At 52.1% G+C, this 27490-nt stretch overlaps 1 protein-coding gene across 4 annotated transcripts in view; it reads left to right on the top strand.

Moving 5' to 3' along the window:
* Nucleotides 1-27490, top strand: part of CAPZB (capping actin protein of muscle Z-line subunit beta) — a 141028-nt gene that overhangs the window by 46403 nt on the left and 67135 nt on the right. For 3 of the 4 annotated variants that reach the window (XM_055398637.2, XM_088843092.1, XM_088843107.1), the window contains exon 2: nucleotides 21954-22043. In XM_055398637.2, the coding sequence (XP_055254612.1) occupies nucleotides 21954-22043 (90 nt within the window). Of the gene's footprint in view, nucleotides 1-20006; nucleotides 20061-21953; nucleotides 22044-27490 lie in introns of those variants that run through there. The other variant, XM_088843104.1, reaches the window with a different exon arrangement.

Genomic DNA, 27490 nt, shown 5'->3' with positions numbered 1-27490 from the left:
TTTCAGCGGAGGTTCTTTAAAGTCTGAACCGAGGGTTTAGGCCTGGGTTGTTGGAGGACGAGGGGGTGGGGATCTGTGAAGCCTCCAGGTGCCTTGTTCACCGTGGTCTTCACGTCCTCTCCTGGGGAGAGGGCCTCTGACTCGTCACTGCTTTCACTCTGGCCTCACAGAGGGCAAGACCCGCGCGGCCTCTGGGTTTGGAGTCTTCCTCCCCAGGGAAGGCCATGTCTGGTGCAGCCTGACACCGCGACTGCTGCGTGTCCACAGTGTGATCTTGGCCAGGTGATCTGCCCTCGCTGTGCTTCAGGGTCCTCATTTGTGCAGAGCTGGGCGCACTGGGGGCATTCTGATTCACATGAAAACGATGAGTTGACTTTATGGCTCATGAAGTTTTTAAAGGCAGCCGCGAACCGGAAGTCGCCCTAGGCAGCCTGTCTCTCACAGCTGGGCCCTGAGTGTGGCAGTGATTGTGTGGTTCTGCTATACAGTATCGTGTTTGTTTTAAAACCAGAGTTGGAGGGCCTTCCCTGGTGGTCCAGTGATTTAGACTCTGCACTCCCAGCATGGGGCATACAAGGAAGATCCCACATGCCGTGTGCAGTGGCCGGAATATACATGTATATTTGTATGTACAATAAAGGATGGGTTTTTAAAAATACTTTGATAAGAGACATGCTCGTTGTATAGAAGGGTGCAGTTGTCAGTGCTGTGGGGCAGAGGAACGGGTGAAATCAGTCCTTTGCTAGACACCTGTGTGTTTACCCATCTGAACACTGATGGGCCGAACACAGATAACGAAGCCTTCTTTTAATGCTGGTGGTGTGGAGTGAGTTACCCCAGCATGAAGGAACTGTGTTTTTATGGCAGCCAAACTAAATCCAGAAGCAGTGGGACTTTCCTAAAAACAAACCAAACCAGAGTTTGGAGATTTTAGCGTGTCTGGTGGCATCTTTACAGGAAACCGGTGGAAACACAGCTTTCCAAGTTGAAGCAGTATTGGTGATTAGCGGACGCCCTGTATGTTGCTCCTGAAGTGCCTGGTCTGCAAAGCTTTGCTTGGGTTTCCACTCCTCCCTCTGGAGGGCCTCCCTGGACCAAGTGCAGGCAAGAGAAGGTCACCCGATGTCCAATGACTGTTAGATGCAAGCCAGCTTTGACGCAGGCAAGAACCTGGCCTCCACGGCACCTGGGGCTTCCCACAGGGGAGTGGGGCCTGATTTAAATTCTTAAGAAACTTTTTATTATGGAAAATTTTAAGCCTATGAGATAATGAGCCCCATTTACCTGATGCCATGGCCAATCTTGTTCCATCTATTCCCTCCCACTCCACCCTCTCCCGGCTTAAATTAGTTTGAATCAGATTGTCTGGTTTCATTTCAATGAGCATTCTGGGCCCCTCCATCCTGAGAACAGAGTTCTCCTACACTCTCATCGACCAGAGGGATCGCTGGCTTTTGCTTTTTGAAAATTGTCAGTTTAAATACTTCTTTAGCCTTTGTTGTGATTTAAGAAAACCAATGCATGCCCGTTGCAGATGACAGTCCCACAGGTTAGAGCTCTCAATCCCCTAATAGCTGCAGCACCTGGAGACGCCCAGCGTGGTTCTGAAGGGGCCCTGTGGGCGTCTCGGGCCGCGGCCCTCTCTCCCTTCTGCTCTTGCCCTCGACCCCCGTCACCTGGCGTCCCCGTCGCCGCTGCCTCTTGGAGCCAGGGAGGGTCTGATGTCGTCTCTGCAGTGGCAGTGGGTGGGTGACACTCCGGGTGCCTGTTGTACGGAGTTGAGCACGCCCGTCACACCCCGCAGTTGATGGCTCGTTCTTTATATGCGTGGTCGGTGCTCAAGGGGGGCAGTTAAATGGAGGTGCCGTACCCCCACTCCCCTGGGGCCAACAGGGCCTTCTGTTTCTGCCTTGAAACCCTTCTCTCCCGGAGCTGGGCGGGCAGCGGGGCTGATCCCAGAGAGCACGACGTGCTCCCAAGGACAGCCCCACCCCGCTCTCACTCCACTTCTCAAGAGAGTCCCCAAGCAGGTGCCCTCCTGGGGTGCTGAGGCAGGGATGGGCGGACCCCAGGCTCCAGCCTGGAGTCAAAAGCTGCGCAGCTGAGAAGCACTTGACAAACCAGCTGGAGTTCACTCTCTCAGTGTCTGCAGCCCCGAGTAGCGTTACGTGTGTTCTCTAATGTCACTGTTCTTTGAGAGCATCATTTGTAACATACTATAGCTTGTCTTCAGGATGAGCTGGAGTGCATGAGGAGGCTGGAATGCAGGGATAGGTACTAGACACTCATTCTGAGTCACTCCGCCTCCAGGACCTTGGCTTGGACGTCCGCAGACTTCTCCTGACCTTGCTCATGGAGTGCAGTCCACACGTCCTAGCAATGTGTCTTCGGATCCAGGGGTTGCTGTCCAGAGCAGTTGGCCTTGGGCTGGACTGGGATTTACCCTTCGGCTGTGAGGAGAGGTTGGACTGAGTGGCCAGGGCTGGATTTCAGGAGAAATACTTCATCTGCATAAGAGAGCAAGTTGTTTTGACGTCATCTTTCCCAGCATCATTTCTAACAAATATTCATTACCTTGTATTAGTGTGTTCCCTGAATGCTTATACCTTGAAGTATTTTCTGAGTAGTCTATTGGATGTGGCTGATCTGTGTTTCACTTCAGCTGTTGGAAATTTTGGCAGCCACACTGCCTGCTTGTTTCTGTTTTTTTATTGGAGTATAATCGCTCTGCAGCGTTGTTAGTTTCTGCCGTGCGGCAGTGTGCATCATCTCTGTGTATATGTGTCTCTCCTCCCTCGTGAACCGTCCTGCTTGCTTATGCCTGGGCAAAGTGGGTGAGGGCAGCCGGAGAAACTGCCGAGGAAGCACTCGATGTTAGGACCTTGCGTCCCTCAAAGAAACTAAGAAACTCTCAAAAAATAAACAAAACCCACCACCAAAAAAAGAAAAAAAAACACCCAAGTAAACTCCAGGGGCCGAATCTAATAGGAATAAGCTCCAGGATGAGTGGCACATGGTGAGCCCTCGGCGCGTCAGTGGGGTTGACCCCGGGGACCCCCCTGAGTTGTGTCACAGGCAGGGCACGGGCAGAGCCCAAGTGTGGCCGGGAGCTGAAGAAGGACATGGTGGCCTGCGCCAGGGATTTGGAGCGGTGTTGCCGACTCAGAAGTGGTGCGTGCTTGGATGGCCCTGGAGGACTGCAGGACAGGCGGCGGGTGGGGAATGGCAGGTGTGTGCCCAGCGCCGCCCTGGGCCGCGGGGGGCCTGCCACCGCTGACTCTGATCAGGCTGAATGACCGGGTGCTTCAGTGATCTCCTAAGAGGGAAGGGGGCCTCTGAGGTCACGAAAACTCTTGAGGTTCTCGATTCTTTCAGGACAAAAGACCTTTGACTCAAAGACTTTGGGAGTTGATAACCATCTTCTCCCATATTAATGTGAAAGTGCATGGTTATACTCTGCAGGAAGGACACGGTAGTTAAGATGGTTTTGAAACTTTATTTCTGTATGTGTAGAACGTTTACAGGAAGGAGGTGGATTTGTACTTCATCGAATCTCTCCATGATGAGACTTTTGCGAATACCTTCCAAGGGGCATATTGTTTGCTGACTGTGACGGGCTCATCTCTTAGTCAGCACGCACCGCCGTGCTCCGTACCTCCCTGCTTTTCTGTGGTCTCGGGTGGAACCCAGTGATGCTCACATCGTGCCCGGAAGCATCCTGGCTGAAGAGGAAATCTCTTTTCCATCACTGATAGGAAACAGATTCCTGCCCCTGCCCCCGTGCTCTGGATTTAATCCTCCTGTGAGCATCAGCGAAGCCATTTTCTCAACACTGACCAGCTGCCTGCCCTTGGCTGTGGGGGAACCCTAAAGGAGGGTGGACAGCCCTTGCTGGTGACCTTGACAGCCCCTCAGAGCCCGTGAGCCTCTGGTGGGGAGCTGGGCACCTGTCTGTGTAGACTGGGAACAGCTCCGCGTGTCTGAGAGCAGAAACCCTGCCTGGGACCTGGCTTCTGTGCCAAGGCTAACTAGGGAAAGCGCACAGGGAAGTGCACGGCGTAGGGCAGACCTGGTCCGGATTCCAGTTCCACGAGTAAAAGCTGGGACAAGGCCCCGGATCCCTCGGTGGGTGTGGGAAGTCCTCGGGTCACCTTCCAGGGCACCTCAGGGCGCCGCTTGGTGCCGGGACCTTGGGAAGACCTCCTCCCACTTGGTGTGCTCTGATTTCCTCGCCCTTGCTTCCTGATTGAATTTTCTCATTCAGACCTGCAGCCCCTGAGCTCTCGGGCGGCACTACACTCTGGAGGGGAGGAAGAGTGGCTGGCTCTTTGTGTCTTTTCTTTTCTCCCCCGGCTTTGCTGGGCTCTAACCGAAGTCCTCTGGGCAGCACATATTTCAAGGGTGCACAGCGTGATCCTTGTCTGTTTGTTTTACGGTAACACGGAACATCTGCCTCCGTGTGCCCCCGTCCTCCCCAGCCCGTCAGGACGCGGCGATCCAGCTGGCGGCGCTGGGGCAAGTGTGTCCGTAAGCATTCCCACGATCCCTGAAGTGAGGAGTGTGACCTCAGAACTGTGTGCCCAGCCCCCTCCTCCGAACGGGGAGGAGGTGGGAGGTAAGAACAATACGTGGATGGATGGATCCCCGTCTGGGGCACTGCGGGGAAGCTGAGCATTTGTAGGCCGTCCAAACATTGGCCCTGTCCTGGGATTCATGGGTTAGAGGGGAAAGTGAATTGATTTCTCCCTTCACGCTGGAGGCAGGAGCCTAGCAAAACAGCCCCTCTGCTTTGTTAAGTTCTCCTGTGGCGCCTGCCGTTCGTTTCAGTCTCAGAACTTAGGAGTGAAATGTAAGGAAATTGGCAAAGTGCCGCAAAGATGTCTTCTCTCTGTGTCCGAAGCTGTCCCGCTGGTGGGTTGAGGCCGGCTTCGCTGGGGTCCCTGGTAAACAGTGTATTCAGTTTCCCTGGGCTGGTGGGAACCTGGGGAAAATGCTTTGTGAGCTGTGGAGACCTCGAAGGCCGTCTTGCTGGGAGTTTCACTGCCCAGCGTGTCTGGTTCCTGATCGCTTTTCCAGTTGCACAGATTCTCCATTTTACATCAAGCTCTTCAGACCATGCAGAAGGGCTCTGAGCGCCTTAGACCATCTGACTCTGCCGTCTCTATTCCTGTGACCAATAGACAGGAAGTCATTGATGTTACCATTTATTTCTTTTATTGGAAATTTAGCAAGCATCCCACTCAAAAGCTTATTTAGGAAAGCGTGTCTCGTGAGGCTCCGCTGCGCACGGCCTGGCTCTGTCATCTTCCCCTGTGGATGAGGACTCTCCGAGCTGGAGGTGATGAGGGTGATAACATCCTGGCCCTCGAGTCGTTCTGCACCTGGTCCTCAGATTTCTCCCCGGGGTGCCCTCAGAAGCACGTTGAGAGGGCCTCTGCCCTGAGCCAGAGTGGTGGTTCCTATTTTCGTGGGACACCCTTACTCATAGAAGGGCCCAGATTGCAAGACTGCTTTCAGCGAAAACGGTCAGTCAGTGGGTTTTTGTATCTGGATGAGATACGGTTTTATCTCCTGTAGAACAGGAGAACGCTGTTCTGAGAAGTCGAGTGTTCAGAGTCATAAAGAATTCTAATAAAAGCCATCCTTGAACTTTGGCTCCGTGGAGGTGTGTGTTGAAATCGGCTCAGCCCAAAGCACCAAGCCTCTGGCTCTTCTTTGATCAGACCACCAGTCTGCGGGGCTCTGCCGTCCTGAGGCCTCGCTGGGGCTGTGTCTTAGCACTTGGCAGAAAGCCAGCGAAGCCTTTATTTTGATATTTCAGGTTATATCCATCTACCTTTCCTTCCTTCCTCTTCTCTGTTGACTTCCCATGTAGAATGCGTGCCGTGACTGTGTCCCAGCTGCGAGCGCCGTGAGGACGACCCCCGCTTGATCCTTAAAGTCACAGTGTATGACGTAGGTGCTGTTCATTAGAAAAAGCCCATGCGTTTTTTTGCTGTTGTTTTGGGGGGGGGGGGGTTTAGTTGCTTTTTGTTGTTGTTATTCGTTTTTTGTTTTCTTTCTTTCTTTCTTTTTAAACTGCAACATGCATCTTGTGGGATCTTAGTTCCTCTGCCAGAGATTGAACCTTGAAGGCCTCTACCAGAGGTCGCGCCTTCAGCAGTGAAAGCACAGCGTCCTTACCACCAGACTGCCAGGGAGTTCCCTGATTACCCTTGATCTGTAGGTGAGGAGACCTCAGTGAGTCACGGAAGAGCTCAGTCACTCGTCCAGGGCCACACAGCTGAAGCCTGGTGGGGCCAGGATTTGAACGCAGGCCTTTCTCTCAAGTCTGTACTGTCAACTGGAGTACCATATCACCTTACCCCAGGCTGCTCAGCTGTGCAAGGATGTTAAAAATAGTCTTATTTCCTCTTCTTTTGGAGCCTTGAAAACAAAGAGGTGGCCGCCGTGGCCCTTAGGACGAGAAGGGAGCACGGTGGCAGCAGGTGACCCGGCTGCCAGACAGTACAGGGCAGGCCTTGGGGTCAGATGGGCCTGCCTTTGAAGCCCAGCTGCACCACCATTACCAGTGGAACCTCCCAGAGTCACGGTTTGCGCATCTGAGAATAAGACTAGGACTTAACCCCCTGGGACTGTTAGTGAGATTAGGTGAGACAGTGGCATTTAAAGCCTCTGGAGCAACGTTTTAATAAGTTTGAGCCCGAAAGTCTGGCCCTGCCATGAGTCACTGCCCCGCTACAGGCCTCGTTGGCAGTGATGGTGGTGTTTGCTGGCGGGGCCTCCATTGGACAGTGGAGGGAGGGGCGGTCCTCATGGTGCTCTGCAGCCTTTGAGCTTAGTCTCGGCTTTCCTTTTCTTTCTCTCTTTTATTTTTTTTACTTTGTGCCCCACGGGAGCATGCGAGACCCTAGTTCCCCGACCAGGGATTGAGCCCATGCCCCCTGCACTGGAAGTGCAGAGTCTTAACCATTGGACCACCAGGGAAGCTCCAGTTGCCAGTTTTCAAAAAGCTGCCTTAGTGTGGACACAGCAGGGGGAAGGAGAGGGTGGGGCAAATGGAGAGAAGCACTGACTTAGGTACACGTCCTGTGTAAAGCGGGTAGCTGGTGGGACGCTGCTGTGTAGCAGAGGGAGCCTAGCCTGTGCCCTGTGATGACCTGGAGGTCGGGTGGGAGCGGGAGGGGCGGGGGGTGCAAGATGGATATATGCACAGTTAGAGCTGGCTTGCACTGCTGCACAGCAGAAACCAACGCAGCACTGGAAAGCAGTTACCCTCCAGTTGCAGAAGATAGCTCGGGACTGGAACGTGTCGCTTCCCTTCGTTTAATTATTTTTACTCGTTGAAGGACTTTAAAGCTCCTCACTCAGCCAGCAACCTTCTCGAGACATAGCACTCAATGTTCAGTGAAGGATGGAAAGAAAGAAGGTTTTGAGCTCGTGAAAACATCTTATTGGCAAGCTGTTCTCTAAGAAAACCTGTCTTTTGAGAGAGGAGTGGTGTTTTCACTCATAAAGATCAGTTTGCTGTGACCCAGAAGAGGTGGCCACATCCGGTTTGATTTTTCAGCTGCTGTTCCGTGGCTGCCCACCTGGCATGCCTTCAGGCACTGTTGACTACAGACGTGGAGAGGGGTGTGTGTGTGTGTGTGTGTTAATGCCATGTGGGAGTACTGGAGTCCTGTGCCCCCTGAAGCTAGATTCTGTGGAAGAGGTTGGTGATAGTATTTGTTGTTTAAGTGAGCATTTAGTACGTTCCAGAAACTCTGCTAGTTTCTCTACACACACTTCATAATATTCTCAAAACAAGACTGCGGGATAGGTATTATTATTAATTTTATTTAACAGATGAGGGAATTGAGACTCTGGGAGGTGAAGGACTTTTCCAGATCTCCATTTCTAAGAGGTGGCATTGAAAGATTTGAACTCATGTCTGTCTGACTGCCAGGGTCTTCTGTGCCACCTGCAGCCTGGCAAGGGGATCTGTTTTCGGTCTGAGATACTGAAACAGGAAGGCCCTCGCGTTTAGGCACCTCCCTGTCTGGTGGGTCCTGACAGCTGGACGAGGAGAGCCTTGTAACAGGTCTTGGGTTGGATTTGCAAATCCGTCACAGGTTGGGGAAATGTTTCATTGTCCTTCACCGTCACAAAGGCGGTGGAAGCTTTGGGTTGTGTTTGGGAGCGCCAGAGGCCTGGCGTTGTTGCGGGATTCCCTGCACTGGGATGTGCTGTGCCCGTGGTCGACAGTGTGGGTGTGGCGCCGTATGAAGGAGCTGCCCTTGACCTGGACGGGGGTTTCCGTGCTGATTCCCACTGGCGTCTGAAATGAGAGGTCAGGGACCCAGGGAAGAAGTGGGCCAGCTGTTTGGGTGGATGTGTTAGCCCTGTGTTCCTCTTTTCCTCAAACCACCCTTTGGATGCAGGTCAGAAGTCAGCACTGCCCTCTTCTAGATGAAGTACTTGGACCGAAGGAGGCTTTGTCTCCCTCGCGTCCTTCAGGTCTTTCGGCTTTGCCATTGTGACTTGTCCATCTGTGCTCTTGGCACTTTGGACCAGCCCTCTGGAAGCCATGTGCAGTGTGTTACTGGCGGAAACCCGTGGCCAGGCGTCGCAGATTTCCTCCAGGCCATCTTATAAATCAGTTTGGAGGAAGGTTTATGTGAATTGGCTGCTTCTGCCATGAGAAAGGGAGTATCCTTTCCTCAGCCTTCATCAGTGAACATGTGGATGATGTTTCTCCCCCCCAAAAATTCTTTTAACTCTTCTTTGGAATATAAGGATGCTCTGTTTTAGTCATCTTTGACTTTGGTGAAAGGCTTCTTGAATTTCTTCTGCCATCGAGGTAGAAATGGACAGCACGCATGGCATCCATTAAAGACTCCTTGGATCACCCCTACCTATGTCTTTGGCTACCAGTTGACAAAGTGGAGGGATTAGTCTCTCGTTACGTGAAACCCGCCAGGACCCTGCAGAGGCAGCAGCCGTAGACATCTGTGAAACATCCATGATCAGACACGGTCACGGCGCCTTGCAGACCTTCTGAGTCCAGGAAACCATCCAGCAGACAGTCTGAAAAAGCCCGGGCCATTTTCGAGAAGTCCACCCGCCACTGATGGTGTTTGTGAGACTAGAGTCTGTACTGCAGGGGGACAGGAGGTTTCAGAATTTGTTTGGAGGTAAAACCATCCGTGATTTTTCCAGCCTGGAGTCCCTGCCCCTGTCTGATTTCCTGAGCTAGGAGTTGTTCTCCCAAGTCACTTGAAGTTAATTTTCTTTTAGTTTGGGTTGTTAGCATTCTGTAGAGAGATGGTTAGATGGCATCACCAATTCAGTGGACATGAGTTTGAGCAAACTCTGGGAGATAGTGAAGGACAGGGAAGCCTGGTGTGCTGCAGTCCACGGGGTTGCAGCGTCTGATGCGACATAGCAACTGAACACACACACACACACTGTTCACAGAACACAAAACATGGATTTTGTTCTGTGTCCTTCTCTGTCATGCATGCTCAGGATACACACACACACAGTCACACACACACACACACACAGTGTTTGGTCACAGGAGGCAGAACATGGGTTTTGTTCTGTGTCCTCCTCTGTCGTGCGTGTTCAGGATCCAGACCTTTCTGAGCCTCGGTTTACTGTCTGTAAAGCCTGGGTGACAGTGCCCATCTCACAAAGCTGCCGTGAGGCCTTCCCGAAAGCCACACAGACAGTGCCCGGCCCTCCGGTGGCCCAGAATGGAAGCCCGAGAAAAGACTATGCCTTTAGGCTGAGTGCCGATTGGGACTGGAGTCCCCACGCACAGGACGGTCAGCAGACTCTGAGGTTGCTCGCCTGGGCAGAGGTGGAGGGTGCCAGAGGAGGGGGCCCTTACCTGCTTCCAGAATGCACCCCACGCTGCGCGCCTTGCTCCCAGCAGGGACTCAGCCTAAGCAGGTAGAGTGCACTTGTACCCTTATGCCTCCTTGCAGACCCCAGTTGCTGACTCCTGGTTGGGAATTTTCACTGTTCCACCAAACTCACCATGTTATCTTTGTCCCTGCAGAGAGGCTGTCCCCCGGTCTGCAGTTAGAGATCTGGGGAATGTAAACACTGGGTATCCGAAACCTTTTCCTTCCCCACCCACAGCTGAGAGAGCGCTCCACCTCCTGAGTGATTCATTTTGGACCCTTCACTCCCTGAAGGATGTGTAAGGGAAAATCAGCCGACTGCCATAGGAGTCGACATGGAGCCTGTGTGGAGGTTGCTAGGTTTTGCTCCAGAATAAACATACCGGGGGAGAGGCCCTTGGAAATTCTCATTGCTGGATGGGAAGTTGAGGTAGCTTGGGGGTCTCTGCTGGGACTGTCCCACTTGTATGTTTCTGATGGCCTCAGCTGGCCTTGGTGAAAGTGTTAGTGGCTCAGCCGTGTCTCACTCTTTGCAGCCCCATGGACTGTGGTGGACTGCAGCCCACCAGGCTCCTCCGTCCACGGGATTCTCCAGACAAGGGTTCTGGACTGGGTTGCCATTCGCTTCTCCAGGGGATCTTCCCGACCCAGGGATCAAACCTGGGTCTCCTGCATTGCAGGCAGATTCTTTGCCTTCTGAGCCACCAGGGAAGCTGGCCTTGGGGACTCCAGTAAACGGGGAGAAAAGTGAAATGGCAGGACTGTGTCTTGGTGCCATTCTGGGCTGAAGAGATGGTCAGAGGACTGAGGGAGGAAAGCTGAACGGGACCAGGAAGACAAAGGGCAGGAGGTCTGCTGTGTCAGCTCTTCTGTTTCCTGCACAGAAGGTCTGTCCCTTCTCCCGTTCTGGTTTTAGGGGAGCCATGCACTCCTTATAAACCGGGAGGAGGGTGCTGGTGGGGTGGGAGTTGGGAAGTCTGCCATTTTTCGTCGGTACTTAATGACTTGGAAACTGAAATAGCGCTCCACCTGCTTTTCTTGAGACTCCTGGCAGCCTCAGTGGAAAACTTGGGTCAAATGAGCAGAAAATGAGGGAGGAAAGGGCCCTGGAGCACCCAAAAACGATTGTGTAGAAGTCCTGGCAGATAACCTGTATGCTGCCCAGCCCGGGAGAGCGCCCAGCACTTGCTGAGGCCGGCCTGCGGGGATGCCCTATGGGTCAGACAGCCCCTCGCTCCCAGTGCCCGAGGGCGGAGAGTGAAGGGGTGACCTGCTTCGTTTCCTGTGGGTAAGGGGAAGAACCGGGGAAGGACCAGAGGTGTGGGCCCTTCACTCTGAAACACACACACACCACACCCCACACAACCACACACCACACCACAACACACATACAACCACACATACACACCACACCACTCACAACCACACCCGACACAACCATACACCACACACAGCCACACACACACCACACCACACAACCACACACACACACACCACACACATGCACACACCACACACGTGCACACAGCACATACACACACCATACCACACAACCACACACACACACCACACCACACAACCACATCACACCACACACACACACCACACACGTGCACACACCACACACACACCATACCACACCCACATTGCACCACACACACAACACACCATAGACACACCACACCACACCAAAGACACACACACACGCACTTAGCTTCATACGGTGTCAGAGTGCTCACAAACTCTGGGACGGTGACTCTGGACCCAAGTGTTTGAACCTGCGACCTACTTCTCTCAGAGTTGGGGGGTTTTCCTGTTGTGTTTTGTTTGTTTGTTTTTTAAAGACAGACAGGCCTCTGATTTCCCAGCCCATGGCAGATGACGGGGGGACATGGACCGGTGGCCTGACAGAAGAGGTGCAGAAGTGTGGACTGCAGACCCAGAGCACGTCCAGGAGTGGGCGCTCCTTGCGGCGTCCCTGTGCCGCTGAGCAGCGTTTGCCCGCGCTCACGCGTTGTCGTCCGTGTGCAAGTGTTGTAGAGGGAGGCCCCTCTCAGGGCTGATGGAAAGTTGGTTCGTGCCTCCCTCGGCCTTGGCTCCAGGAGCCGCTGCAGCGACCGGCGTGTGAGGGTGCTGAGCCCCTCCCACGGGAGGCCGCAGGGGGCAGTGGGTGCCGGGCCGGCTCCGTGCGCCGCGTCGCCGTCTGGCCGTGCTGGGTGGCTCACCAGCCCCTCTCGGGCAGGGCCCGCATCTCGGTCGTTCAGCTCGTGTGGCGGCCGTGGCCAGAGTCAGGTGCAGACAGGACCCGGGCGTGGGAGAGCGCTCTCACTGCGCGACCCGGGCAAGTCTGGGTCTGCCGCTGACGTGGGACCCTGCACAGCCTCCTCTGAGCCTCACTGTGTGTCTGTAAAACGAGCGGTCAGGCCTTAGATGAACTGAGAAAGTCCATCTGGATCTTAATCCCTGTGATCCTGGCAGGACTTTTATTATTTTTTAATTTTAATTTAGTTTTTGGTTTTTGGCCACGCCACTTGGCATATGGGATCTTAGTTCCCCGCCCAGGGATTGAACTTGCACACCCACCCACCCCTTTCCACCACGCTTTCTTTTTAAAGCAGAGACTTGTGTTTATGTTTTCATGGTGATAAAAAACATCGTCCCAAGGCACTGAATTACTACACCTTGAAATGGTTAATTTTATGTTGAAGATGACCTTGACCCAGCAGTGAAGATTCTGAGCAGACCCCAGAAGGGCAGAAGGAGGCCTGGTCCACCAGATGGGCTTCCACTGTGGCTTTGCGGACCTTGGTGTAGGGTTTTGGAATTTTCCATGGGAAGGCACGCCATCCACAGGGACGGCCTGTGTGTGCCTGGTGAGCCGCCGCCCTCTGGGAGCCACTGTCATCACCACGTCCCTCCCAGAAGATTCAACCAGAGGGCACTCAGTCAGGGCAGGGAAACACTTTTTCTTTTTGTTAATCCAAACTGTGCAGTTTCCCAGTGACCTGCAGATGAGCCGTTGGCCTGCCGCCTTGTGAATCTTCCCCACTTAGCCCCCGGCACACATTGTTCCCGGGCCACATGGCAGAAAACAGATTCAGCTTTTAAACAGAGTTGCCTGTTGGGTCACAGATTATACAAGACAAAAACCACGGTGCCTTAGACTCCATAAACTTGTGATAAATCAGCCTGGGCTCCGGCAAGGTTGGCCTTTGTGTTGTCTGTGAAGTATTTGCTAAGCCTCTTGGGAATGTAAACGAGGGAAGGACTTGATGAATTTAAGAACAAACTATAAAGGCCTTGAAGCTTTGGCTGGTTGTTTATGTATAGACAGATGCTGTTAAGTACGGATCGGGCCTCAGCCAGTCCCTGGAGCAGGCCAGGCGGGGCTTCTGCTCAGAAAGCAGAGCAGTTTGAAGTTCCTGCGTGTCCTTGGAATTACAGACGCTGTTTTAAAAGGGCGTACACAGTCATACACACGCCAGGCAGAGGGGCCCCGCTGGAAAGCTCAGGCATCTCAGGCCCCTTGTTTCTAGTAGGTTCCCTTGACCTGTCTGTCCTGCCTCTTAAAGTAGCCCTCCTGCCCCCAGCCCCACCCCAGGTCACATTGCCTGCCCACAGGCGCCACGGGCCTCCTGTGTTAGTTACTGTTGCCGTCTCAGAGAACCACTCCAGAAGCTGGTGACTGATCTCCATTGGTTCTGGGGGCCGGAAATTTAGGGGAGAGCCTTGGCCAGGCGGTTCTGGCTCAGGATCTTGGGCTGTTGAGGCTGGCAGCTGAGGCTGGAACCTGGGGGCTGCCCGGGGCTCTCCCCTCGCCTGCGGCCTCTCTGCAGGTGGACTCTCTTCATTGTGTGCCAGGCGGCTCCTCCTCACAGCGTGGCTGCCTAGGGTGGCTGCGCTAGGCTGCGGGCCTGAGCGTTGAGCAGGCAAGGGGGAGGATGAACGATTTTCTATGGCTCAGAAATGACCGAGGTCAGCCCCTCTGATCGTAGGAGTCAGAAAACTCCCCATTCCAAGGAGGAGTGGGGGGACGTGGACTCCACCCTTCAGTGGGAGGAATGGCCAAATCATACTGTAAGACGGGCATGGGGTGGGAGAGCTTGTTCAGGCGGTTTTTGGAAACTGTCATCTGCTTCATTCTCTAAAACATGACAGTATTCCTCTCAGTCCTCTGTGGAGAAATCTTTGGGGGCTCCTAGGCCTGGCGTGCTCTGATCCATGGGGTCGCAAAGAGTCGGACACGACTGAGCGACTGAACTGAACTGAACTGAATCCCACCTGGAGGAGCAGGTTTTAAAGGCCAAGCAGAATGGCACAGAAGCTGTCTTTATGAAGTCGACAAGCGCAGAGCTGCTGGGAGCACTGAGGTTCTGCTCCATTCCCTGGAGCCTGCCGAGAAAACTGCTGCCTTCTGAGGGTTTGGGCTGAAGCTGGCCTTGCTCTGACCCCTTGGTCCTCCTGGGGCTGGGCAACAGCCCTTCCCAGCCTTTCTGTCGTGCTGCACCCGTGGTCTCCGTGTTGGCCTGGGGCACCCTTGCTCAGCCAGTAGTAACTGGTAGTGGACACTCTCCTCTCTTTCTGAGGAGTCTTTGGTGGTTCCCAGCACCACTCATATGCACGTTTACTCCAAGGTTTCTCATCTTTGTGGATAGAGGTGTTTATTGCATTAAGCTTTGAGCTTATCCCTGGCTAGGACGTGTCTCGTCCTCTGCACCCCCACCGGGAGATGGAGTCACTGTTGTTGCTGATGATTTCCGAATTAGTCTTGCCCTTGGAGTTCCTGCAGCCGGCCAGGTTCCACTGTGTGCAAATGCTTGGCAGCACCGCCCAGGGTCTGAAAATCCCGTAGTAGGTGTCTTCAGCTGTAGTGTTTTATTTGACTTACTGTCCTGAAAATTTTTTCTAGTCAGTATTAGCAGTTGTTTTACTTGTCATCAGGTGAGTTTAAGCAGTTGATGTGTTTCTTCAAGTCTTGTGAGAAACCAGCAGAGTAAAAACCTTCCCTTGCTGTTGATGTCCTGAAAAAGCACAGCCACAGATCTAAACTGACGCCGGGAGCCCCACCAGCTTAAAGCGGGGCGGCTGTCCCCTCTGTATGCCGATACCCTAACAGGGGCTTCTCTGCCATCTTTTTCTGTGTGGATTTTGACTGCTCCGTGAGCTCCTGGAGACAGAGACTTTGTCCACTGTTCAGTGTCAGAACTAGTGCTTGTCACCTCGGAAACACTCAAATTATTAAACCACTAATTGAATTCCAGAGAGTGACACGAAACGGTGATTCTTGTCCCTTTTACCTTTCAGCCTGGAAAATGCCACCAGTGGAAGGGGGAGCCGGGAAAGTGCCTTTGATGGAAGGGAAGTGTGTCTGGGACCAGTTAGGATTTTGAAGGAGCCGTCTTGTGGAGGGCCCCTGGTCACGGGGTGTCAGTGCACGAAATGAATAGCCCAGAAAGCCTAGGAAAGAATTGACTCTCGGCGAAGTACACATGCGCTCATGCAGTGCGCCAGGAGCTGCCTTGGCTCTGCAGCTCCCTTGTCGTGGGCCTCACGCTTGCCCCGTGATCCTGTGCTCTCCTGTGGCTGATTCCTCGAGGGTCGGGACTAGGTTTCATCCCCTGCGCCTGGCTCAGGGCACTCAAGGCTCGGCGGTGGCGCTGAAGCCTAGTTGCGGGCCTGCAGGGGCTGTTGACGGGCAGGGCGGGTGCATCGGGTGCATCTGCTCTTACCCTGGGGACGGCGCCCAGCCCACTAGGGGGAATCTTAGCGTCCTCTCCCCAGATCCCAGGCCACGCGGCTAAGGCCAAAGCAGAGCACTCCTGACCCCACACTAAGGGCTGGAGGCAAAAGCCCCAAGAGGCCCTGCCCCGGGGGAAGATCCTAAAGGGGTCGCAGAGCTCCCTGCCTGCTTCCTGCCAAGCTGCTGTGGTTACCCAGGTGATCGTTGTGGAGGGATTGCACCAAGCCGCGTCCTCCCAGGCCCTGGGCAGAGGTGAGGCTCTCAGTACCCGGTCCTGGCTCTGGAGTCAGACGCGGGGTGGGGGTAGGTTCCCCACAGGAACACCTTCCTTCCTCCCTCCTCCTCAGGCTTTAGACTCTGAGCTCCTTAATCCAAGTGCCTGTCCTTGCTTGCTCATTTTTTTTTTCTTCCCTGTTGCCTTTTAAAAACATTGAGTGAAGTGAAGCAGTGACAATAAAAAAGAGAACTCAGAAATCAACTCGTGCATATGTGGTCAGTTCACTTTGGACAGAGGAGTCAGGAATGAGTATCCAGGGGGGTAGTCTCTTCACTGAATGGAGTTGGGGAGGTTGGACAGTTCCGTGCGGAAGAGGGAGGCTGGGCCCCAGTCTTACACGGTACACACATCAGCTCAGAAACATTTAGATCCCTGATCGCTGTAAAGGACCACACCAACATATGTGTAAGTTTCAGCATCCTGATGTTATGAATATCCTTGAGTCCATTATTTCGTGCAGGACCTCGATGAATGTCAGGTTTTATTTTTCCCTTGTGGCTTCTCCCTCTTCTGAATATTGTATTTATCATTCCCTTGTCTTGGCAAATGAGAAAGAAAGCCTTGCTGTATTAGTTTAAAGCATGTGTGTGTAAATGATAGAGTTCAGTGCTGCTGGGCTTTGCACTTTTGACAGTGGCAGCACCCTCTGTAGCCCTCTGGGACTTGCTTCCCCAGCCCCACTCCCATTCTGTTTCCGGGCCGCTCGTGTTGCTTGTAGCTGGACCAGCCATGTTCTCTTCATCCTCTGTGTTATTTCCTGTTTGGACCTCTAAGGATTTGGGATGACTCCCAAGCAAAGGGCTCCAGTTAACTATCATTTAAAATTTTTTGCAAGCTGTCATTAAGTTTTCCCATGTTTCTTGGCTTTATGGGAAGCTTTTTAGTCATTTACTAATTTAACGATAGTTAGACATCCTTACTCCTTGGAAGGAAAGTTATGATCAACCTAAACAGCATATTAAAAAGCAGAGACATCACTTTGTCAACAAAGGTCCGTCTAGTCAAGGCTATGGTTTTTCCAGTGGTCATGTATGGATGTGAGAGTTGGCCTATAAAGAAAGCTGAGTGCCAAAGAATTGATGCATTTGAACTGTGGTGTTGGAGAAGACTCTTGAGAGTCCCTTGGACTGCAAGGAGATCCAACCAGTCCATTCTAAAGGAGATAAGTCCTAGGTGTTCATTGGAAGGACTGACGTTGAAGCTGAAACTCCAGTGCTTTGGTGAAGAGCTGACTCATTTGAAAAGACCCTGATGCTGGGAAAGATTGAGAGCAGGAGGAGAAGGGGACAACAAAGGATGAGATGGTTGGATGGCATCACTGACTCAATGGACATGGGTTTGGGTGGACTCCGGGAGTTGGTGATGGACAGGGAAGCCTGGCGTGCTGCAGTTCATGGGGTCGCAAAGAGTCGGATATGACTGAGTGACTGAACTGAACTGAAGACATCCTTAGCCTTAGAAATTTGTAGTGAGTATTTCTTATTGAGATTGTTGGGATTAATGCAAAATACAAGTTAGACCATTTTGCAGTAATATTTTAATGCTTTCAAACCCAACACAGTCAGAGGACTGCCCAGAAGGAAAGCCTTCATGCTACTGGCACCTTGAGGGGTGAGGCTCTGGTCAGTGCATTGGAGTTGGGGGCATGTGAACAGGCTCCTTGGAAGCATGAAAGCAGTGTCTTTTCATGTTGACCTTTTCTGGTCGAGTTATGTTGTTCCTTTTTCTAGATACTCAGCTTCTGGTTAATCCCTTCTGAACTTCCCATTATGTCTGAATTAAAGATTCAGTGTAGCTAGGCTCATATCTAAAAACTTTCCATTGTTAATATCTAGTTGAGACTATTTCCAAAGACCAGACATTTTAGGATTATGGGTAGTCTGTAAGTTAGAATTGTACGTAAAATGTTCTGTGTGTGTGCAGTTTTCCGGATCCTTAGCTTTAACCAGAGTCTGGCAGTTTGTAATTTCCCAAAACAATTATTTTAAGCCGAGGTTTCTCCAGCTTGGCTTTCCTGACCTATTGGGTCAGGTTGTCGGGTCTGTCCTGTGCATCGCAGGACGTACAGAAGCGTCCCGGGCCCTCTCCCGTTAGGTCTCCTCCTGCACAGCGGTGACCACCCAAACTATCTCCGTACGTTCGTCGTGTCTCCCGGGGGGCTGGCGGAGGCAGAATCACCCCTGTTGAGAAACGCCGGTTCATTTTCTATAAAGCGCGGTTTTAGGTGCACAGCAAAGGTGAGCGGAAGCGGCAGAGATTTCCCCTGCACCCTGGGCGTCTCCCTTGAGAGTCAGAGCCGACTCACCTGCCCTGCACCCTCGTCACTCAGCGTCCATGGTTTTCATCCAGGCTCACTCTTGGTGGTTGTATATCCTGTGTGTTTGGACAGATTTGAAACGACATTCCCCCTGATCCCTGCACACAGTGCGACCAAGCAGGCAGGCGGGCCAGCCCGTGTTTGTGTGTGTCTGTGTGTTCAGTCACTGAGTTGTGTCCAACTCTTTGCAACTCCCATGGACTATAGCCCACCAGGCTCCTCTATCCATGGGATCTTCCAGGCAAGAATGCTGGAGTGGGTTGCCGGTTCCTTCTCCAGAGGTCTTCCCCACCCAGGGGTTGAACTCCCGTCTCCTGCCTTGCAGGTGGATTCTTTACCACTTGTGCCACCAGGGAAGCCCTGAATGACACATCCCTGCCATTATCACCATTATATACAGTATTAGAATATAGTCTCCCTGCCCTGAAATTCCTCTGTGCTGTGCTGTTCTCATCCCGCTCTCCCTTCCAACCCCTGGCAACCACTGATTTTTTTTTTTGTCTGTGTAGTTTGTCTTTTCCCAAAGGCTGTAGCTGGACTCAGTCAGTGTGCACCCTTTCGCGTCAGCTCCTCCCTCTCAGTGGGCGCAGAGCTCGTCTCCTGCGTGTCCTTTCACGGCGCCACAGCATCCCATTGTCTGAGTTACCACAGCAGCTTCATCCGCTCACCTGAAGCCGTCCTGACTGCTGCCAGTTTCGGCAATTATGAACAGAGCTGCCATAGACAGTTGAGGGCAGGCTTTCGTGAGAACATTCATTTCCAGCGTGATGGCTGGATTGTGTGGCAAGAGTGTGTTGAGTTTTGTAAGAAACTGCCAAGCTGTCTTTGGAAGTGGCTGCGCTGTTTTGCATATCCTCCGGCCGCGAATTGGAGTCACTGTGGTGCCATGTTCTTTTCAGCTTTTGGTGTTAACAGAATTCTGGATTTCATCCATTCTAATGGATGTGTAATAGTATCTCATTTTACTTTGTATTTCTCTGGTGACGTGTGATGTTGAGCATCCTTTCGGATGGTGCTATTTACCATTTCTTTGATGAGACATCTCTTAAGGTCTTTGGCCCATTAGTTTGTACTTTTTAACTAGTTTGACTTGATTCATTTAGGGTTTTCTCTTGTGTGGCCAAGGGAATACAGAGCTATTTACAGAGTTTTGAACAGCTAGCTTCAGTTGAGAGCAACAGGAGAGACTTCTGGGTTGACTTGAGTGGTGCAAATGTTATAAAATATTTATATTTTAAAATATTTTTAAAAATTGAAATATGTATTTGTGCGCATACACAAAAACACTCCCAATCAAACATATACTAGTGTGTATTATGCATTTCACAAGTGTTCTCTAAATCATCTTGACAACTCTGTGAAGTAGATAGTATGCTCATTTTATGGATCATCAACCTTTAAAACTAAAACAGCTGGTTATTTTACCAGAAAAAATGGACTTATTTGGGAATTGCAAGGAACTACAGTTCAGGAAAAAAAATTGCAAAGTGTAGCAAACAAAGGGGAGGAGCCGTACTTTATGGAGAAAAAGGAGGAAGTTGAGAAGGAGTGTTGAGAAGGAGTGGCTGTTGGAGGCAGGGGAGAGTTCGGGGGTTCGGGGTGGTGATGTCTTCCCCTGGGTTGGGCTTCCCATTGGACAAGGAGAAATCTTTCCTCCTCCTGGAATGCAGGGTCCTCTCTTCCTGTTGGAGTGTGTAATTGGTGTTGCGTGTTGGTGCTTGAGAGCTCCCCCTTCTGGCTGCCTGGCTCCATTTTAAATGTAGTTTCCTTTCTTCCCCTCCACAGGATGAATAGATGTCCCTAGAGGTTAAGAAATTTGCCCACGGTCCTAAGGTAATGAACGGCAGAACAGAGCACTAAATAGAGGTCAGCAGCATCAAGTTAGTTCATGTGTGTGTTCTTGACCCAGAAGTACTAAACTGTCTTCCACGCCGGCGGGCCAGACTTGTGTCCCGTGGGCCTGGCTGGGAGAGAAGGCCCGGCACACATGGGAGATACCTGGTTGCTGGAAAGTTTCACTAAGCAGACAAACGCTGTAGGGTTTCTGGAGTGTACGTATGTCTCTTTGCAGAGTAGAGCCTGTTTGTTGTGTTCGGAATAAATTGTCATTGATAACCATCTTGAGCCAGGGGACAGGTTTTTTGGTTTCTTTTGTTTTTTACGAACAGCCTGCTTTCGTATCGCTTGCCTGGGAGGGAAGTTGCCTGCAATCACTGTGTGCATTGTGTGTCTGGGTGTATGCACAGCGGGTCTGTGCCCCACAGCCTGTTTGTGGTTGGTGTACATGGACGCGCAGGTGATCGGATCTGGAGTTTATGTCTTATTACTGTCAAATGTAGCATTTCCAGGATTACCTCGTACAGTTTATAAAGATTCTGGAGCTTGTTGACTTCGGGCTTTCAGAACTCCTCATATGGGTCTGCACGGAGCAGATTTAAGGTTGCAAACCAGACAGTGCCTCTGGTTGGTTGTGTTGGGGGCCCCACCTGCCTTCCGTGCACTTCCTAGCCTCGCATGCGGTGGTCTTCAGCGTTTTCCCAGGCCCGCCCGTCTCACCTGACTTCTGGCTGCTCCTCCGGAGCCCTGGCTCCCTTCTGCATTAGAGCCCACCGCGGACTGAATTAACACTTGCACTCTCCCAGTCTCACCCCGATTCAGTTCCTTCTCCCCTCCCTGATGTGGTGGCTCTCAGCGTGTATCTACAGCAGCAGTGTTGTGCTTTATTTCTTTTGACTGCTGGGTCTTCACTGCCGTGCGGGCTTTTCTCTAGTTGCAGGGAGCAGGGCTACTCTCTAGTTGTGGTACGTGGGTTTCTCATTGAGGTGGCCTCTCATTGCGGAGCGCAGGCTCTGAGCACAAGGACTTCGTGGTTACAGCTCCTGGGCTCCAGAGCACAGGCTCAGTAGTTGTGGCTCACGGGCTTAGTTGCTCTGAGGCATGCGGGATCTTCCCAGACCAGGGGTCGAACCTGAGTCTCCTGCATTGGCAGGTGGATTCTTTACCAGTGGGCCATCAGGGAAACTGAGCAGTGTGAATATTAAATGAAGAGATGAGTGTGAGAGCAAGAGCAGTCTTTATGCTCCTGGCCCTGCAGAGCACCGACCCCAGTTTATGCCCTTGTCCACCTGGCCAGCAGGAGGGAGCTCTTGACTGGAGCTATTTCCGGTCTTGCTCTGTTTTACAAGGGCTTGGCCCCTGGGAAGGTAGGCCCAGCCTCGGATGAATGACTGCAGCCCTTACACGTTGGCGCGTGTCTTGTTCATTTCCTTTTTTGTTTGTCCTTGGCTTGGAGCTCATCAGGCAACCTCAACTGGTGACATGTCCTAACAGTCATGGCCAAGTTACAGCAGAGAACAAAGCCTGACCTGCTCCTTGAGCCTTCTCACTGCAGAACCAGCTGGGAGTCCTACATCTGCCGGCCTATCGAAGTGGAGAAGGAAAGTGCATGAGACTTTGAGACATGTGTTGAGCAGGGCAGCTTTCCGATCTCCTCAGCCCCCTTCCGCAAACCCGATTATCTTTTGAATCCTCCACTTGAGACAGAGGCTGCTGTCCTGGAGGGCCCGGCCAGTCTCCCCCCAGGAGCGGTGGCAGCGGGCCTGCTGTATGCCTGTCTGCTCTCAGGATACCTGGGCAAGCTGCAGCTGTAGGAGCGCCTTTGAAAAAGGGGGTTTTGGTGTTTCTATCAGCAGAATGACTCAGACACTCCTGTTTGTCTTTTGGCAGAGTGATCAGCAGCTGGACTGTGCCTTGGACTTGATGAGGCGCCTGCCTCCACAGCAAATCGAGAAAAACCTCAGTGACCTGATCGACCTGGTACGTGCCTTGTTTGTACGGTTTCATTTGGGGCTGGGGCCATATAGGTTGCGTTTATATACCTTGTTCCACGTGGAGTTCAAATCACACAAGACACCTCCCCTCCAGCTAGACGCCGCCGCTGGCTTATGAGGCTCCTCCGGAGTCATTCTTTCTGTGCCGGCTATCTACAGAAAGCCAAAGATAGGAGCTCTGAAGTCAGTACTACGTGCCCCCTTCCTCCAGCTGCCTTGTTTCCACTTTCTAGAAGCTTACTTACAGTTAGGCTCGGGGAAGCAGAGGCCACACACACCCAGGAGGACCTGGCTCCAGGCTGTGCTAGACTCTTTGCCACTGTTTACGTTTCTCCAGCCAAAGCAGGACAAAAATCGAGCCTCTCGAGTGCTTCAGTGGCTTCACTTCTAGCTTGAAATGGCACAGAGCACAAAACCGGGCTTTTAAAGTGCTCATCACATCTGTTTTTAAAATATTTATTTGTATGAGAACAAATGATACAGAAGGGAACGTTTTTAGGCGGACGCTTTCTGTAGTGAGAACTCCCTTACCCTTCAGCCCAGGAGACGATGCTGTTCAGCACTGGATCGTCCAGACTGACTTCACTGCGGTCCTCTGTGGAGACTCTTGGGATTTTGTGACAGTGTTGATTGGAGTGGAATGCAATCCTATTTAGATTTCGTCTGATTAGTAAAGCTATTTTTAAAATATTATATGTATGCACTTAACTGAGATATCACAAAATGATTATTTTGTAATGAGATTTCAAGGTAATTAAATACATGTATCTTTTAAATAGCATTTGTTTATCCATGTATATGTACATACACGGAAGGACTGGGCTCAGAGTGGTACCTGAGAGCCGCTGGCACCGTAGTGTCATTTGAAAATGTTCAGAGTGTTAAAAGAACCTATAAAACTGTGAGAAATCATGCAGAGAAGTCAAATAAGATCAAGAGCCAGCTGAGTTACTAGATCAGCTGGCTGGTGGGTTCTGGCCCTGGGTGGCAACCTGAGCCCGCCCCGATCACCCTCTGTCCTTGTCACCGTGTCCCCCCAGCTTCTCAGAGGGATGATCAGTTGCCAGCTGTTGCTCATCAGTTAGATGTCTTTTAAAGATAGTAGCTTGAAAGCTTGTTCATGTGCTGTAGTGATATATTTAGTTCCATTGTCTGCATTCGGAACAGTTTTGTTACTGCAGGAGACTCGGGTCACTCACAGATAAAACCCTTGCCAGCAGTCCGCAAGGCCCATTGTGCAGCTGTCAGTTTACAGAGACACAGACTCCAAGGGCGAGGCAGCTGTGTGGACAGAGGTGAGCTGGCGGATGGAACTGTGAGCTTGCTGCCTTTTCTGTGTGATAATTCTGGAAGGAAGGAAGGAGAAGGGTTCTCCAGGAAGAGAGCCTGCTCCAGGTGCCTGCGATAGAAACGGGGAAAAGGTGTCTAGAAACGGCGGCAGGTCCTGGCCGGGCAGCGAGTCATCTCAGATGAGTGTGCGGGAACAGAAGACTGAATTGCCATGCACACAAACCCACCATGTGCTCGGAATCGGGGGCCCACACCCGGCGCCCAACACTCCAGGGCCTGAGTGGCCTTGGTGTACACACGAGGTCTGGCCCACGCACCCTTTGCTGCTGTTGCTTCTTGCCCTGCGAGCTCTGATTCTCTGGGGCTTGTTTTTGGATTTCTCTGGGAGTGCCGTACATTGGAAGTTCCATGTGAAAGATCCTAATTTTTAAACATTGGCTCAGACATCGGATGGGCGTGTGAAATCTGAGTCAGAGAAACGGTCTTTGTTGGGAAATGGAACATAAAGTTGGATGGGTGGGAGGTGTCCTTAGAAGTCATCAGGAGGGCTTGGGCTTGACGTGGCATCGTCGCCACCGCCCCATCATCACCACAGCCTTCTGTTCCCTCACACTCATCTGAAATGACTCCTGTCCCTCGTGGGCAGTGCATTGTACCGAGCGCTTTCTGTGGCGTGGCCTCGGTTACCTCTCAGCAGTCCCGTCGCGTCGCAGCACAAGAGGCAGGCTGGGCTGTGCCGCGTGGCTTGTTTTCCTTGGAGAGCTCTAACTGACCAGCTGTCGCCAAGGGTGGGCAGAAGCCACAGGTAGGATCAGGCCCCTCAGCTGGTCAGCTCGGAGGCCACACTGCTGCTCCTCTGCTGAGCGTCACGGCGTGCCCGGCTGCATGTCGATTCAGCCAGTTTAGCCCTTGCCGTGTTTTAGAAACAGAGCAAACACAGAGTCAGAAACGGCGAGCCGAGTTTTTTCTCAGTCGTCGTCTCAGCGTTTCGCAGGCTGGTTTTTTCTTACGGCAACTGAAGGTTTTCCTCCAGCTGCGTCACGGCTCAGTGACACCCTCGTCCCTATTACAGAGAGGTGTGTGTAGCCGCTTTGGTGGGAACCTGGTCAGGGGGTTCCTGAGCTGCATAGGCCAGTTCTCCTTGGGCTCAGCAGGGAGATTGCAGCGTTGATGGTGAATGCAAGAGTGAGTCCCATGCCATCCTTCACCTTGGCCGGATAACAGCACACCTGGGGGTTAGTTTGCAGGACGGCACCGAGGTCCCAGGTGAGGCCCCCCACTGTGAGGTCCCTGATGGGCCACGGGGAGGAAGCGGCACCCCAAAGGTCGCTGTCAGGGGCCACTGTTCTCCACCTGCAAGGTGGTTATCTGTAGAAAAGTGACTGGAGAGGGGATGGAGGTGGGGGGGTCAGCAGCTGACATTTGGTGAGCACGTGCCGCGTCCCCAGGACTGAGCTGGATACTAGTTGTGTTATCTCATCTAATTTTCCAAAAAGAAAAGGGGAGAAAAGGGGCAGTTTTAAAATTCAAACCGCTGGGAATGCTCCCTCAGCCAAACCTTACAGATCGTAAGCCTTCTTCATCTGAGCAAGTGACTTGAGTGTATTCCAACTGTTTGTAAACTCGTAACTGTGTATCGTAACACCTGGTTCATAACTAAGCTTTTAAGTCGAGTCGTGAGTTCTCTCGTTGGCCTCTTTATGTCTGCGTACACGTTGTCCGTGGGCCTCCATGGTGGCTCAGCAGGTAAGGAGCCTGCCTACAACGCAGGAGACCCTGCACGTGCGGTTTTGATGCCTTCGTCAGGAAGATACCCTGGAAGAGGAGAGTGACAGCACAGCCCAGTGCTCTTGCCTGGAGAGTTCCGTGGCCAGAGGGGCCTGCAGGACTACAGTCTGGGGGCCTCAAGAGAGCCAGGCATGACGGACGCACGCGCACCGATTCTCACAGTGCCCCTCTAAGGTGCATGGGCCACTTCTCCTTTATTGGATGGCTTAACCGGAGGGAGAAGCAGGGTGGTGCTGGGTGCCTTCACCTCGTCACACTGACACTCACAGCCACAGATTAAGTATGGTGCCTCCTCCTCGTCTGTCTCTCTTACCTGTTTGTAGGGGAAATGTTAAGTAATTAGTAATCTACAACATTTAACATAGACTGTATTATGGAAAATCATTTAAACTTCACATAATGAAAAACAGCCAGAGACCTGAAAGCTGTTCCCTGCTGGCTGGCCACTTGGGATGCACAGCTCACTCTGGTCCACTGCTTCACTGGGCTCTGGGGAGGCACCTCCATGCCCTCGCCCAGCTGTGTGGGGCCAGCCTTTTATTTAAAAAAAAAATTTTTTTTAATGTGCACCATTTTTTAAGTTACCTGTTTGTTACAACATTGCTTCTGTTTTGTGCTTTGGTCTTTTGGCTTCAAGGCACGTGGGATCCTCGCTCCCCGACCACGGGCCGAACCCCCACTCCTCCCGCAGTGGAAGGTGAAGGCTCGACCACTGGACCCCCACCGAGGTCCCCCGTGCCTGTTTTAATTTGAAGTGTGATGAGTGTCGAAGTGGAAGTGGAGCCTGTCTTTGCCCTGAATTAGGGTCTGATGAGGCATGCCTCGTTGAAACTCTATTAACATGCTTCAGAAACCCGTCCGAGGCCCTGCTGTGCACTGCGATGGATTCAGAGCATTTGGGCAGGTTCTGTGGGTCCTGGAAGTTCCTCCTCTGAATGTTTATCTTTCATCACTGCTATTTTTCTTCCATTTTCCCTGGGCATGACAGGTCTGTCTGTGTTCTGTTTTTTGGTTTTGTTTTTTCTTTCTAACTGGATGAGCAGAATCTCTTCACTCTTATTTGTCAGTCTGTGCTGGGTGTAGCGCTGTGGTCCTGAAGTTCACTTGCAGTTTTAGTTCCTCTTCAAAGCGGTAATTTGAGGAGACTCGCCCTGTCTTGAGCCCATCTAGAAGCCGTGCGTCCAGGCCTTTGTTCCCTGTAATCTGGGATCAGGCAGACATTCTCAGAGCCGCTATCGACCCGGCCCGGCATTCATCACAGCCATTCCTCCCTGGCTCACCTGCCCCCAGTAATGACGGGGAGGTGGTGCTATTCTCAAGAAAAGCCTCTAGCTTTTAAGACTGAATGTTGGGATTTGCCAGCATTGCTCATAAAGGGAATGGCCTCGCTTAGATGTCGGAGCCAGGGAAGTGCGGGGAATCCATCCTGTCCACCGGTGGCCCGATTCCCGAGGAGCATTAAAGAGACATGTGGAGGGTGCCTGGAAGCTTTGGGCCAAAGCAGCCCGCTTTATCATGCCAGGTTGGTGTGCTTTTTTCTTTCCACCATCTCAGCTTTTGCTGCCTGGGATTATGATGCGTGCTCTGATTGGTGGGAAATGACCTTCCTTTGCAGATGACCAAAGCATCATTTTATTACATATTAATCCCATTGTGCTCAGGTGAAGCCAGCCAAAAGCCATGGTTAAGCTGTTTCAGAAATACCCGCAGGTCCATGTGGGCCAAGAATCACATGACGTTAAGATGCTCCCTTGGCTTCCTCAACTTTGACCTTCTATGGCTTTACTCTGCACCCTGGCAGCAAGAGCTGAAACTTCTCCACTGGGGTGTATTTTGAGCCCTCAGCTGAGGAAGGAGTTTGTTTCTGCAAATTGGCACCCAGCAGGCCAGCCGTCCTTTGCCTTTTTAAGAGCAAACCAAAAATAGACCTAAATCTGTTTAACCAAGCAGAAACGTCTTTGCTTGCAAATGTCGCTCACTTCATTTTTTAATTACTCCTCCTTTGCTTATCGTCACCCGACGGTCCAGCTCTTGGGTATCCCCAGACTTGATTTACTCCAGAGAGGGGTTAAAGCACCCAGGCCGTCTCGGTCTGTTAGGGGTACGAGGGCCTGATGCTCTGACCAGGGAGCTGAGAACTCGATCGGTTTTCATTTCAGCATATTTCTTCTTAGCAGCCAGAATTGCCCTCCAGAAATAGAAGGGCAGCCTCAGCAGTACCTACACTTGGAGCACGTCACAGAAACGGGCCACTTGTAGATACGCAAGGTCTGCAGGGAGGTCCCACTCGGCAGATTAGAAGGCTGGCATGCACAGGGCGCACCTCAGCACGGGCTCCGTGAGCCAGTGGGTGGA

This window comes from Moschus berezovskii, chromosome 2 (genome assembly GCF_049115385.1).
Source record: "Moschus berezovskii isolate FMDL1 chromosome 2, NW_MosBer_1.0, whole genome shotgun sequence".
Classification (NCBI taxonomy): Eukaryota; Metazoa; Chordata; class Mammalia; order Artiodactyla; family Moschidae; genus Moschus; species Moschus berezovskii.
This window is presented reverse-complemented; position numbering and strand designations above follow the sequence as displayed.